The 15,315-nt window shown below is 42.0% G+C and overlaps 1 protein-coding gene across 2 annotated transcripts in view; it reads right to left on the bottom strand.

Moving 5' to 3' along the window:
* Positions 1-15,315, bottom strand: part of DOCK1 (dedicator of cytokinesis 1) — a 277,154-nt gene that overhangs the window by 17,590 nt on the left and 244,249 nt on the right. For both annotated transcript variants that reach the window (XM_054276537.1, XM_054276536.1), the window contains exons 46-49: positions 14,569-14,652; positions 10,336-10,473; positions 7,766-7,911; positions 3,487-3,685 (exon numbers count right to left, since the gene is read on the bottom strand). In XM_054276537.1, coding sequence (XP_054132512.1) covers positions 3,487-3,685; positions 7,766-7,911; positions 10,336-10,473; positions 14,569-14,652 — 567 coding nt within the window. The remainder of the gene's footprint in view (positions 1-3,486; positions 3,686-7,765; positions 7,912-10,335; positions 10,474-14,568; positions 14,653-15,315) is intronic.

A 15,315-nucleotide genomic window follows, 5' to 3' on the forward strand; every position in this document is an offset into this window, starting at 1 on the left:
AACCCTAAAAGGCTTTGCATCAAAGATTGTGCCTGTGAGACCCTTCTACAACAAATGCATGACCAAAAAGTATGGACCTTTTTTGGAAAGTTCATCAAGACCTCAGGGTGACCTCTAAGAAATTGTTTTGATGCTAAAAATAAAATTCTAGAGATTACAAAGGTTTCTGCTTGCCACATCCTTTCAAGCACATTTTTAGTAGAATGGATAAGCTAAGCAACCACTTCTTCAGGGGCAGATAACTATAAAAAAGCAACTAAGGAAAACACGTTAATTGGTGAAGGAAACATGCCAGAATCAAGAGAAAAACCAACTGGTCCCCAAGTCAACCCACTCTGTAATTACTGAAATAAATAAATGTGAAATCAATGTCAGCTTCTCCTGTGACTGACAACTTGGGCCTCCTCTGAAAGCTCCACACAAATCACAGATCTGCTGAGGAATATGAGCTCTTGGGAGGCCACCAATCCATAATGAAGCCATTGCTAATTTTTCCTGGTCTAGCCAAGGGCAGATCAATGGTGAGTGATGTTAGACACCACCAAATCAATAAAACACAGCCTGTTCTCCTGATTTCCAACTGCAGCCTCCCAGTGCTCTGCTAACTACCTGGCCTCAGACCTGGCTTTGCTCTCAGCTCCTGGGATCAAAGCAAACAAGGACAATTTATGTTGAAGAAGTTGATGTGATACTTAAAAGAAGATAATAAATCTGTTGGAAATGATGAAGATATTACTGATATCTTCACATACTCAAGTGCTTGATTTATCTTTGTTGTTTTATGTAATTAAGGCCTGGGGTTTGATCAGTCAATAAATTCATGGTGAGTGCAGTGAAATTTGGGGAGGAGTATTTAAAGCATTCAATTAAACCGACTCTGAATGCTCTCTTTCCATGCAAATCTAAAAGCTCTATGAAATAATTCTGCAGTTTTAGAATTTCCCCATGCTCTTCCATGGTGATTCATTTGATTGGAAAAAAGAAGAGCCCACAGAAGACTGGAAACACTCATTTCTTTACACAACATCATTATTGGGAAGAGCAGCAGGAGCTCTGCAGAGATGGGGATGGCCACTGGCATTTTTCTCACTTGATTTTCTCTGTAAATTTGTCTTCTGCTGTAAAATCCTCAAATATTTCAGAAGTCAGAACTAAGAATCTGTTAAAAAAATTCACCAAATAACTGAAATGTTTTAAGTGAATGAGTGACAGCACAACGAGCTGTAAAATTCTCAGCACAATGAATCCAGTGTCTGTAATAAAAAACTTAGTAACTAAAAGTATTAATTACTAAAATGCCACTTTAGAAACTTTTAAATTTCCATTTCTAGACAAATCTGTACTCCCAACTTTTCTTTTTTAAAAAAATCCAAACCTTATTTTTTTTCTTCACCCCTTTTAATCCAGCAAACTTTCTTCTTCCAAGTTCTTAATGCAGGAAAAGGCAAAATGTCTTTTTCTTCATACAGCACGGTGGTAGAAGTGCTTTGGGAGTAATTTCAGCTTAAAAAGGGAACTTGCACATGAATGCTGAACACAGGGAAAGCTGAATTCCTACCAAATTTCCCCTCACATCATTAACAGGGGATGCCTCCAGCACGCAAAAACTTTTAGACAAATTTTATCTTTAAACTCATCCTTGATTTTATCTGTTCAGAATTCCAGACGACAGCAGTGGGAATTGGGCAAGCACTCGTGTAAACTGATCTCAAAACAGTTTCTTCTGCTTCACCTAAAAATGAACCCCACTCCCACCAAACGTTCCAAATTGACTCAGTCGTCTTGGAGCTCATCAAGGCCTCTGCAGAGGCTGAAAAGGGAGAGTTTTTCTCTCAACAGCAAACTCCTTTTCATATTATTGATCTGTGGACTTGAAGAAGCTCAAAATAACTGTAAGTAACCAGTTCTGACATTTCATTTCCCTCACTCTCCATAAGCAGGGGAATATTGCTCACCCCAGTCAGCCACTGAAAGCTCCTGACTGGGAAGATTGGAAGAACTTGAGTCAAACCAAGTTGAGCTTTGCTGATTTTTGCTCCTCAGATGCCAAATGGGAATATGCCCTGAGGGGTTATTTTTATCTCCCTTCCAGGCAGAATTTGCATTTTTTCTGCCATAAACTTTTCCAATGTCCAAGACCTCTGAGAGCTGAGGTGACCTCGCAGTGACACCAGCCAGCTCCCCAGCATCCTTGGATGCCTCCCAGCTGCTCCAGCTGACTCAGCTGCCCTGAAATACAATTTCCTTCTTCTGTGACACCCCAGGAGCTCTGCTGGTCCGTCTGGGATCTGGGAGATGCCACTGGAAGTCCTGCCATGGTGATCCCAGTCCTCAGTCAAACCACAACTGCTGCAAGTTGCAAAGAGAAATGCATGGCACAAAATCATGAGACGTGAAAATCTGTGCAGGAGGAATCTCCATTTAACCAAAACAAGGCTCATGCAAAATTTACTGAAGTCAATGGAAAAACTCATTGGTTTCAAAGGTGAAAAGCCTGAGACCCTCAGATGGGATTTTACTGGAGTTTCTGACTGGGCACATGAAACACAAGAACTGATTTTTCAGGCTGTCCCAAGACACGTGTGAGAGATTAACTCATCTCTGAGTGGAAAGGGAGGGCAAAATCCAGGAAACAGAGGAAGTGTGCCTGAACATGTAAATATCTTCCTATAAATACCAAACAGAAAGAATTAAAGGATCCAGTTATCACAGGTGAGAGAGAAAGTTTCAAAATCCAGTATCAATGACACAGCACCAACAAGACTGCTGAGTGCAAAGCTGGCTCTACAAGTACTTGTGCAGCTCTTGAAAAGAACATTCCATTTATTTCTGGGAGGCAATTTTAAACTCTTGGCCTCCAAACAGGTGTCCAGGCAGAGATTTGGAGGTCACAGTCAGTTCACACTCTCCCTGCTCCAGCTTTAGACATCCCTGCTTTCAATTTCCCAGCTCCAACTTCTCAGGTTACCTAAGCCTTGAGGACAGTTCCAGTGAATTAAATCTAAGCCAAGAAGAGAGGGTTTAAGGGAGATATGTCCTGGTTTTAATATCCTTACACGCAGGAACAGCTCAGGATTTTCTGCTCCAAAGAGCCCTTCAAAGACACACAGCTGCTGACAGAATGACCTTGGAATGTCCCACCAAACACTGTCCTGCAGTGAAATGTGGGCAAACCCATCCCAACCTACTGGGAAGCAGCAGTTCCAACTGGGATGGCAGCATTGATTTCAGCTATGCTGTGCCATCTGCTCCTTTATCAAACAGTCACCCAGAGCTTTGGGTGAAGATTTTCAGAGGATCTTTTCCCCACTGTAAATCAAATCTGTATTTTTGACTCATTAGCATGTATATTAACACTGTGGTGTATCCCTTCAGAGTTATTTCTGGCCTACAAAGGAGCTAAATGGTAAAAATCAACATTTTGATTTCAAAAGAGAGAGAACATGGCTCAGAATTAGATAAAGCTTTCCTTGCTAATAAAGTTACCGTTTCTGAAAGGATCACTGCTTCAGCCTGCTGCAGAGAAATATCAGTAGATTTAAATTCTTTATCAAATATCTCTTGATGCTTGCTGTTCCTCTTCTCCTTCTTCTTTTCCTTTTTATCTTTATCTAGGTCATCCTTGTCCAATTTATCTTGCGACCTAGAATGCATCTTTTTTGGCAGGAGGGGCTCCAGCACGAACCTAAGGAGAAATGTTGTTGCTCAGATCAATAAAAGGCTGTTTTCAAAACAACTAACTTTTATTTACATATTTCCCAAAGTCTCACCCGAGTTAATGAGGCTTTGCTAATCCAGGAAAACTCATTAGTGGGAGAAGGAGGGGGCAGAAGGTCACACAACCATAATTGTCTTGTAATAAAAATTACTGCAGGACTGCTGGAGAAGCAGAGCTACAGATTTCCCTGCTCTGCAGTAAATTTATTGGTTTCTGGCTGCACAAACTCCTGAATTTCACATAAAAAATGGGTTTTTCATTCAGCACTGCCACTTTCCATGCTGTGGCACCTGGAAACTCCAGTCCTACCCTCTGCCATGGACAGGGACACCTTCCACTACCCCAGGGTGCTCCAACCTTGGGCACTGCCAGGGATGGAGCACTCTTGGCTAGACAAAGTATTTTATGGTTTATTTTATATTATAAATGAAAAGCACCACTAAGATCACACCTAGACAAAATCACTCTGGCAGATTTTAAAGCTGTCTCAAACCACCACATTACTAAACCAAAACCAAACCAGAACTTCCCAAAGAAGGACATTTTAGCCCTGGAAAAGCATTTCCCATGCTATGGGGTGCATGCAGGTACAGGCTACAGTCTTTGCTGTGAAATTCCAGCATTCATATTTCAGACAATTTGCACTGACATTATCCTAATCCCCACCATTAGCAGCAATACCCAGCAGCAATATCCCAAATTATTGTTATTTTTTGTTGTTGTTTTCACTCTACAGCAGCTCCTTTGATGGGAAGATGCTCAAAGCAGCACCTGCAACTGGAGCCCCTGAGCCATTTCCCAAATCCTGAATGCCACAGTTTGGAAACAAACCCATGAGTTTATCCATCCCATTTTACACACAGGGAAAAGGGAAGGCAGCAATTTGCCCAGGGCCACAAAGAACTCCAGTGACAGAGCCCAGAGCAGAGCCCAGCTCTCCCAGCACCAGGACTTTTTAGGAACCTGAGTTGTGTATTTTGGACTGGGTGGTGCCAGCACCTCCGAGGCCAACTGCAAATTCACAAGAGGAATTTCCATCCTTCAGACAATGATTAATTGCTTCCCTTCCAAGCTCTGTATTAGGACTATTAATTATTTGGATTATTAATATAAAATGGGTCAGCACACTATGCTCCAACTGGAAGCACTTTGGGACTGCCAAGAGCTGAGAAATCCCACTGGACCCCAGGATTCTCCTGCTCCCCACCACTGAGTGCAAGTGCTCACATTTGTATTTCTAAATCCCATCCCAAGCAGGGAATATATCCAAGTCTCTTTTTTGAAGTCAGTTTTATTTATACATAGAGTTGGGAGTTGTAAAACACATCCTGTGTCAAAGTCTGCTTTGAGTCTTTGCTGTTAAAAAGCTCCAGAGCAGGAGCTGGAAATGACATTGAATAGAAACTGGGTGATTTGATAAGACCACTCCTTTAGCTTCATGTTTAATTGTTTTTTAGCTCATCTCTATTCTCAAATTTAATTTACGAAGAGACATGGAAAGACAAGAGGAGAACTGACCACAAACCCCAGCAACTACAGCAGGAACAGGAGGAAACTTCTGCCGGGCCAGCAGTGCCAAACTACCCACATGATTTTACAGCCACCTGAATTTTTGAGGTCTTTCATGATATTATTTATATCTGATGATTTTTCTTCTCCTCCTCCAAACAAATGAGGGGTATTTTCAGGTCTTCTCAGTGACAAGAGTTGTCCTTTATTTTCTTGTATTGCCTTGGGCTCAGAGCAGGAGCTGAGCTGCACTGTGGGATCTTTGTGGGATCTTGGTGAAAATACACCCTGAGGAGAAGCAGACCCTCAAAAACTGCCACGTGACACCTACCACAACACAGCTGAGAGGGGAACCTGAAGGAAATAATACCCAATGACAAAGTAAAATGCATTTAAAGATTTTGAAGGGAAAACCAGAAAGAGGCAAGGGAAGAATCGTAATTTTTCTTCTGAGATAGAACAAAGTTGCTCACTTGGGATGGTTTTTCTGCCCAAGTTCCAGCAAGACAACTTTTTTCAGAATTAGTCAAAACTCAGGATCTCTGCTGTCCCACATTCACACCAGAGTGTGAAAGCATCCCAGAGGGCAGGGGAATGAGAGCTGAGCTGTCCACAGCTCCTCCCAATGACTAAATAAACTCTTTGTAATCAAGGCAAGCATCCTGCTGGTCCTTAGGTGCTGGATTTAATTTTACTTGATGCCTTTAGTCTGTAGCCAGGTATTAACCCCCCTCTGAAGGTGCACAGGAGTTTCCAGCACATCCCTGTAAATCAGCAGCCCTTCAGAAGGCTTTAAAAAAAACTGCTGCCTTGGTCAAACATTGCATTTCTGGATTACAGGGGTGCCTGAGGGGAGGAAGAGAGAGAAGGGACTTCTGAGGCTGCATGGAAAGCCCAGACAGCAAACAGATTATTTTGTTCTTTGAGGGATGTGACTATGAGACAGGGCTTATCAACAGAATTCCCAGTTCTCATGTGAAATATCTTGATAAGTCTTGAAGTACAATCTTGCCATAAGCAGCTTTTCCTCTGGCAGCTGGAGTGAGCAGCAGTGATTGAGCAGTCAGGTAATCCTGCCCTGAGCTCCTGGGACAGGGCTGGCTGCACACACAGCCTGCAGAGCATCCCTCACACACGTGTGATACTCTGAAAAGAGGAACTGATCTCCTCTTTGGGGTTTTTTGGTGTTGTTTGAATGCTTAGAGGGCAAAAAGGAACATTGTATTTATCTGGGTTAGAGAACAAGAGACCTTGAGAGAAATGTCTCTGTAGGTTGGGGTTTTTTAGCCAATTTTAGGCTGTCACTTAAAAAATCATGGAATGGTTTGGGATGGAAGGGAACTTAAAACTCATCCAGTTCCAGGGGCAGGGACACCTTCCATCATCCCAGGCTGCTCCAAACCCCAATGTCCAGCCTGGCCTTGGGCACTGCCAGGGATCCAGGGGCAGCCACAGCTGCTCTGGCAATTCCATCCCAGCCCCTGCCCACCCTCACAGCCAAGAATTCCTTCCCAATATCCCATCCATCCATCCCTTCCATCCCTGCCCCTGGCAGTGGGAGCCATTCCCTGTGTCCTGTCCCTCCATCCCTTGTCCCCAGTCCCTCTCCCAAGGAAGAGGTTTTACAGTGACTTCTGTCAGCCAGAGAGAAGTCTGACCCATGTTTACCACTGCAAGAATTTCCTACCAAGGTCATTGACATAGAAACCAAGAAAGAAAGCAGATAAATAAGAGAAACCTGCAACTCTGTTCCAATGAGCTCTTTGTCTTTCCTGACCAATGAGTAAAGTGTAAATTTATGAGTTTTGTAAGAATGTGTAAAAAAGCATGCATGGTACAATAAAAGTAGTTTGAAGCCTTCTGAAAATGGAGTGTGTTGCTTTGTATTGTCTCCATCTCAATCACAACACTCTCCAAATCTCCTGGAGCCCCCTCAGGTGCTGGAAGAACTCTAGGTCTCCCTGGATTTTCCCTTCTCCAACTGAACACCCCCAGCCCTCCCAGCTGTTTCCAGCTCCATGATCTGGGAATGCCAACCACCCTCAAACCCCAGGGAGCTTTGGGGACAGTCCCTGGCTGAGGATTCCCCACTCACCCATCCCAGGGTGCTTCAGGGACAATCCCTGGCTAGATATCTCCACCCCAGGGAGTATCAGTGACAATCCCTGGCTGAGGATTCCCACCCCAGGGAGCTTTGGGGACAATCCCTTGCTGGATATTCCCCACCTCAGGGTGCTTTGGTGACAATCCCTGGCTGAGGATTCCCCACCTCAGGGATTTTTAGGGACAATCCCTGTCTGGGATTCCACTCACCCACTCCAGGGAACTTTGGGGACAATCCCTGGCTGAGGATTCCCCACCCTAGGGATTTTTAGGGACAATCCCTGGCTAGGATCCCACTCACCCACCCCAGGGAGTATCAGTGACAATCCCTGTCTGGATATTCCCCACCCCAGGGAGCTTTGGGGACAATCCCTGGCTGGATATTCCCCACCCCAGGGATTTCTAGGGACAATCCCCGGCTGGGATCGCACTCACCCGTCAGAGCCGGGCCGGGAGGGAGTGCTGTCCGAGGAGAGGGAGGACACGGAGGCCACAGAGAGGGGCCGGGATGAGGAGGGCATGGTGAAGGAGCGCACCATGGAGCGCGGCCGGCTGCCCCGCCGCTCCTCCAGCCCCGACAGCTGCGCAGGAAACGACACAGGTTACTGCCTCATCCAAAAAAACATTATTGCAAAAAGCAGGCAACCCAACAACGGGGAGAAATGATGTGTCTGACTCCCTTGATATCAGAAGGCTAATTAATTACTTTATCATACTATATTACACTATATTACATTACATCTAAACTGAACCTGTCACTTCATCTCAAAAACTCAACTCAACTGAACCCAAGTTCCCAGAATCTCGTGACTGTCAGCCCACAGTCCCCACACACACCTGAATTCAACTGATCAGTGAATCAAAACACACCAGAATCCAATCACCAATTCCCTTCAGGTAAACAACCTTCCACCATGCATTCCACTTGACCACAACAAGAAGAGCAGCAATTGAGATAAGAATTGTTTTTCCTTTCTCTGAGGTTCAGAGAATGTGAATCCTAGAAATAGCCTTGGGAAGTTGTGCCTCTGCTTTTCTCTTGGCTACAAATATCCATACGCCAAAGGGAACAGGGGAAGGTTCAGTGAATTTTCTTCCAGGTAGAGTTTGGTAGCATTAATAAATTAATAACAACCAGTATCTCATGCTGCCAACAAAGAAGTAGGTTCTGAAGGAAATCCACCAAAAGAACAAAAAAAAAAAAAAATTGTAGATTTAGGCAGATGTATAATTTTAAGTATATTCCAAGAATTCCATTTGTTCCAATGGTATTTCCATGCTTTTTTACATTTTGCCTTTAAAAAAACAATCTCTGCCATCATTGTGACTGCCTGTCAATATATTTCAATGAAATGGACTTCATTAAAAAAACCCAAAAACCCAAAGTAAAAATCCACAAAGAGAAATTTTATGTCAAAAATATCAAGAGAGCCAATTTACAGAGTGACACCAGGTTAAGAAGAAAATATATTAAAGTTTTGGTTTTGTTTCAGACAATTTCAGAGTTCTGAATATTTCTCCAAGCTTTGTTAGTCATTAATAACTGATATATGCATAAAATAATTGAACTCTTGCAGTCAACAAATAAGAATCTCATGCTGTTTAATTACAGGTATATTTTCCACCCTGTCAACTACTGGTAAATTGGCCTTGTACAAGGAAGACAGAAGAGATAAAACTCCATCAATCCCGAAAATTCTTACTGGTGGGTAGAGTGAAATTAGAGAGATAACACCACTTTCCAGTCATCTCCTTGATGATGTAAATGGATATTACTGAAGTGACTGACATGCAGGTATCATTAATGTTAATTACTTCTGTTCTCACTGGGAATAAATTACTGTTTGAACTTTTCCCTGAATATATAAATTCATAAGATGGGATTTGAAGGACCACAAACAGAACATCAGTTAAAGGATACCACAAAGGCTGGAATGTTCCCTGTAAGATCTGTGGCCCCATTAAAAAAAGATGTCATTGCTACAGACATTATCCCAGGATTATTTAGGGTGGAAAAGTCTGAGATGGAATCCAAGCTGTGCCCAGTGCCCACCCTGTCCTCAGCTCAGAGCACAAGTCCAAATCCACTGATTGCTTGGACACCCACAGGGATGGGCACTGCAAACCTCTCTGGGCAGTTCCTGAGCCCCCTTTCCATGAGGAAATTGTTCCCAAAATACACCCTGAGCTGCCCTGGCCCAGCCTGAGGCCGTTCCCTCTGCTCCTGTCCCTGTTCCCCCCGGCTGTGCCCTCCTGGCAGGAGCTGTGCAGAGCCACAAGCGCCCCCTGAGCCTCCTTTGCTCCAGGCAAAATAGGATCTCATAATAGCACCCAATCCATGTATTTTTGACTGAATTATCAATTCTATCCTGAATTAAAAAGCTGTTTGCTTTGTTTGTTCTGACCTTCACACTCAACACTGAAAAGTGGAACAAACCTCTACTGGAAACACTGTGAAATTCTTGGCTTTCCCTTAAGGATGAAGCAGCAACTGGAAAGAAGTTGCTGGAATGAGAAAAGCATGAATTTCAGTCCTTCTAAACTCATGAAGTAGGAGGTGTGCTTGGTAGGTCTTTCTTGCCTGCCTACATTCAGTGAAGATACAACCACATGCTACCATAAAGCAGCACAGCTCTCCCATCCCTAAAGGAATTCCACCTAGGGAAAGGTGACATTCAGCTCTGGAAGAATCCTGCTAAGTGCCCATTTTTAAACTCATTTTTGTAACCCAAATCCTTCAGAATTGAAGGATTATCTTGACTTTCAAGGAACAGACTCGGGCAGTTTAGGAATTGCTCCCGTGCTGGGAAATGAAAGCACCAAAGCTCCCTCAGCATCTCTCATCTGCTCAGTATCCCATAATTTGATGATGACTGGGAACAAGCAGGAACTCTTCATCTACACTGCTCCGTAAATCAATGGAATCATCACACAGGAATAGAGAGTTGCTGTAATTCAAGGGAATTCCTGATACTGGGGAAAGGAGAAATGGAGAGGGAACTCACGATGGCGCGGACGCCGTACTGCTTCTCCACCTTGTCCTTCAGCTGCCTGAAACACGCCTCCATCCTCTCATGGAACGGCCTCAGGGCCTCTGTCACCTTCTCCCCATGGATCCGGATGCCTTCAGCCAGGAATGGGATCTGGAAAGCAGAATTTGGCTGCTCCACCCTGCCCAGCCCCTCCTGAGCCCAGCGACAGGGCAAGGCTCCCACAGCAGGGAAGGAGCTCGTGCAGTGATAACAATATTAGCAATAAGAGCAATAGTAATAGTAATTATAGTAATAGTAATTATAACACTAATAATAATCATACCAACACTAATCATAATCAACAATATTAATAAAAATGACAACAATTATTATTATGATCCCAGTGACCATCATCATTCCTTGCATATGATGCATGACAGGATCTAAACCCCTGTTCTCCAGGATTTCCCTTTGTCTTCTGCTAAACAGTCCTTTACATTTCATTCAGCCCTAATTCTGCCCAGAAATCCCATGCTGGATTCATCCCACAGCACAAACCCTCCTGTGATATTTCATTCTCGAGCCCCCACAGATTCTGTACTTTAAAACACCAAACTGATGAATGATGGGTCTCACAACAGGTTATTAATATCAAATCCTTTCCCAGTTCCATGAGGATAAAACCCTGAAGACAAAAATAGTTTATGTTTTCTTTAATAAATGCTCTTTCTAAAGCTGCAAATGAGCTCCATCCTTGGACAGATATATATTGCAGAGCAATATTTATTAATAAAACATACAGTTTTAGATGCTATATAGTTCTTCTTAGAAAAAGTATTTTGTTTTCTCTGGGAAGAAAACAGAAGAGGGAAAAAATTAAATTAATTCTCTTTTGTAACTGAAAATAATCATTTATCTTCAAGGCTTCTGTCACAAAATATCCATGCCAGCACAGGATTATATAATTAGTTCCTAGTGTGGAGGTGTAGCTGACCTTTGGAAATGTTTTAAGAGAGACATTTTCATTCCCACAGCTACCCAGACACACCATTAGAGTTTTCTACCTCTAGTTCAGGAAAAATATTTCCTCTTCCAGGTCCGTTTCAGCCCACACAGTGCTCTGATTCTAACTCAGATATTCTCTGCAGCAATCAAGCTAAGAGGCTTCTTCTTAATAATTCATAATTAAATCATAATACTGATTAAAAACAGATTTTTCTAATAAGACTGAGCAGCAATCAGAAGGAGCAGCTTTATTAGTAAGGAGAATAATAAATACACAGATGAATTACAGATGAACAAACTCGAGAAATCTTATTGAGATGATATGGCACTATGTAAATGGACAGAGGTGCTTCTCCTAAAAGACTACAAAGAGAAGAATAATGACTTTTTTTTTAATGTAGTGGCTTCTATGTATAAACATATGGATTTGCACTTGACAAAAATTAAACATGAAACCAGAAAGTTTTCCCTGCTCTCAATAAGTCAATGAACTTCTAAATTTACATAATTACCAGGCCACACTGTGACCCTCCTGTTTTGGAGGGATAAGTGGTCACTTGGCTCATTTATTTTAAAGAACTGTTGGCATTGGAAATGGATTTTTTTTTTAAACTGGAATTATTGAATTGAAGCATGTGAGACCATTTTAGGGGTAGAAAATGCACTGAAGAACCTGTCCTGGGGATCAGCCACCTCCAGGTCGGAAAATCAAGAACAGGAAGCAAATGACATTATTTGTAGGGAAAAATGTGGGGGGAGGGAGAAGGAGAAGAACAAAAACATGGAGAACAACAACAACAAGAATATCAAGAAGAAGAAGAAGAAGAAGATGAAGAACATGAAGAAGAATAAGAAGAACAAGAAGAACAAGAACAAGGCCAAGGAGGAGGGGAAGAAAAAGAGAAGAAGAAAGGAGAAGAAGAAAGGAGAAGAAGAAAGGAGAAGAAGAAAGGAGAAGAAGAAGGAGGAGAAGGAGGAGAAGTTTGTTAATCTTTTACAGAAGCTGAAATTCATGATTGTCCCATGGCTTTGCCACAGAAGAATGTCAGGCTGCTGAGTCAGGATATTTGGCCTCCCTGTCCTCCACTTAACCCTTAAACATTCATCAAGTGCAGTAAGAACGTTCCAACTGTGTTACCATTTCTGCTTCACCTTCTTCCAAACTCTTCCTGTGTCTCCTTTCCAGACACAGGGAAATGTGCTGATGATGCCTGACATGGAATTTGACACCTGTCAGAGGCAGAATTTTGCCACATTCAGCATATTCCACATTAATTTGGCCTTGAAGAAAGGGCATTTTCTTATTTCAGAACTCTGTTCTTTGCTGATTTTAAAATTTTATAAAGTTCCACTGCAACTTGAAATTATTCCCTGATTTGTTTCCCCTTTTTGTTTTTTTTTTTTTAAATCTTGATCTGCTTGGCTGAAAAGACTGAAAAAAATGACATTGATTTGAATTATTAAACTAATCTTTGAAAACAATCTTTCAGAGCAAGGGGATCATAAAATATGAGCATAAAACCTGAGTTTGGTATGCAGCAGTTCTTTCATCTCTGTAGAAGGAGCACAAGGTTTTGATTTGCTGTGGTATTTTTCTGTTTTGCTGTGCTGTAAATACTTTAGCTAAATTCAGAGTGACTAATGTCATCAATCATTCATTTCTCTGCCTTAATTTCAATCAATCATTTCATTATCTTCATGTTAAAATGAAAGATCAGCTTGAAATGGTGCAGTTGCATGGGAACATTTTTCGCCTAAGTTGGAAAAGCACCAAGAAGGACAAAAATGGACATTGCTTTGCTAATGGAATTTATCTGAATTAGTAAGAGACAGAAACAAAATGTACACTTGAAGTTCACAGGAATTATATGAATTATGAATTCCACGGCACAGTGGAGAAAGAGGTAAGGAGATGAAAAAAATTGAATTTAACTGGTCAGCTGGTAATACAATTGTCAGGCTGCTATTTCATATACCCAATTGATTTATGCAGCAGAGAGAAAATTCCATGTGATTACAGAACTCCAAGCCCCACATTATTGAAAAATGAAATCTCCTTTTTGCTTTCCATCCCTGTCAGCCCAGGATGAATTCAGCCTCCTCAAAGGCTTCCATACACATCCCTCTCCCAATATTTGGGAGCTGACTCGCACCTGGCTGGAAACTTGAAGTAATTTGAGAGGAATTTTAAATTTTAGGATCCCTTAAATGTGTATGAAACATCCAAGGCACTTTAAAAGCACTGAAAAGGCTTTTAGTGACTCTTAATTTTCAGATATAAAAAAAAATGTTGATCCCTTTTCTCTATTCTCTTGGTTCCTGTTGTTCTTGAAGTACAAAACTGATGGGAAATAATGTGTTTAAAAGCCCTGAATAATTACAATACAATGTGATCAGCTGCCATACCTATTTTCAAATTGTAATATTATTTTAATACACAAATGTCACCAAAGTGAGCCTTTGCTGAGGGAAAGTGTGTTTGGAATTCATTTGAAGTTTCACTCTCAGAGGCAAAGACAGAGCTGACACCAAGTCAGTCTGCTGGGACCAAATTATTTTTCTCTATAAAACTTAAAGCTTATAAAATCTAATCTTTTCTAAAAGCTCACAAGAAAATAAATTTAAAAATGCCTTTTTTTTTTTTGTCAGACCAAAAGAGTTTTTTACTCACTGATAGTTTTAAGGCCTTCAGAGAATATTCTATTTTTGAATTCTGTAGCTTTGGCTCTACTACCTCTAAGACTGAAATCTACGGAAATGTAAATTATTCCCTTTATTATAAAAACAGAACTGAATATGAAAAGACAATGATTCACTCTCTTTTCTGTGGGAAAAAAAAAACTATTTCCAATCAACCTGCTATTTTTTAAGTTATCATAAAATTATACTGTGACCACAGAAAAATGTCCAGTATGTGACCATGGAACAAAACTGAAATTGTCTCTTGTTTGCCCTGAAAAAAATATTTTCTCATCTGATACAGATGGGAGATTGTCACTTACTGTGTTTACAAAAAAAAAAAAAAAAAAAAGAAACAAGAAAAAAGAAAATATCTTGATCACATTTGTTCTCTGCAAGTTTATCAAAATGAGCAATTATGTCAGATTTGAAAAGATGAACTTTAACTCAAGCTCCAAAACAGATTTAAATGGCAAAGAAATGTATCCAAGGTGAGGATAATGTCTGAATTTCCTCCAAAGTGACACCAAGCTGTCTTTCCACAGCAGCTGCCTCTGCCAAACCTGACTTCAAGTTTTTTACCTGCCAAGCAATCAGATCCTTCAGCTTCTCAATCTTGTCATGATCCTCTGGATGCTCGTGAGTGTATTTTTCAGTAAAAAAAGCCTAATTGAGAGAGAGAGAGAGGAATGAGCCATTATTCAGAAAATGAAACATCCACTACCAGAGGAATGAGCTGCAACGAAGATAAATTGATCAGCTTAAAAATTCTGTGAAGTAACAGCTAGAAACACAAAGTGAAAATTGTGGAATCACAGAATCACAGTGATTTGGGTTGGAAAGGACTTTAAATCCCACCCAGTAACATCCCTTGGGACACCTCCCACTGTCCCTGGTGCTCCCATGCCCAATGTCCAATGTCCTGGCCTTGGGCACTGCCAGGGATCCAGGGGCAGCCACAGCTGCTCTGGGAATTCCATCCCAGCCAGGAATTCCCAATCTCCCATCCATCCCTGCCTTCTGGCACTGGGAGCCATTCCCTGTGTCCTGTCCCTCCATCCTTGTCCCCAGTCCCTCTGCAGCTCTCCTGGAGCCCCTTCAGGCTTTGGGAGGCCACACTGAGGTCACCCCAAAGCTTCTCCTCTCCAGGTGAGCAATCCCAGCTCTCCCAGCCCTTCCTCCCAGTAGGGCAGGGATTCCTGGTGGAATCCAGGGAATACTGGTGGAATTCAGGGGAACCTGGTGGAATCCAGGGGATTCCTGGTGGAATTCAGGGAATCCTGGTGGAATCCAGGGATTCCTGGTGGAATCCAGGGGATTCCTGATAAA

Source organism: Melozone crissalis, unplaced genomic scaffold, assembly GCF_028551555.1.
Source record: "Melozone crissalis strain CALT ecotype California unplaced genomic scaffold, PUWL_Pcris_2 ptg000019l_1, whole genome shotgun sequence".
In the NCBI taxonomy this organism is placed as follows: domain Eukaryota; kingdom Metazoa; phylum Chordata; class Aves; order Passeriformes; family Passerellidae; genus Melozone; species Melozone crissalis.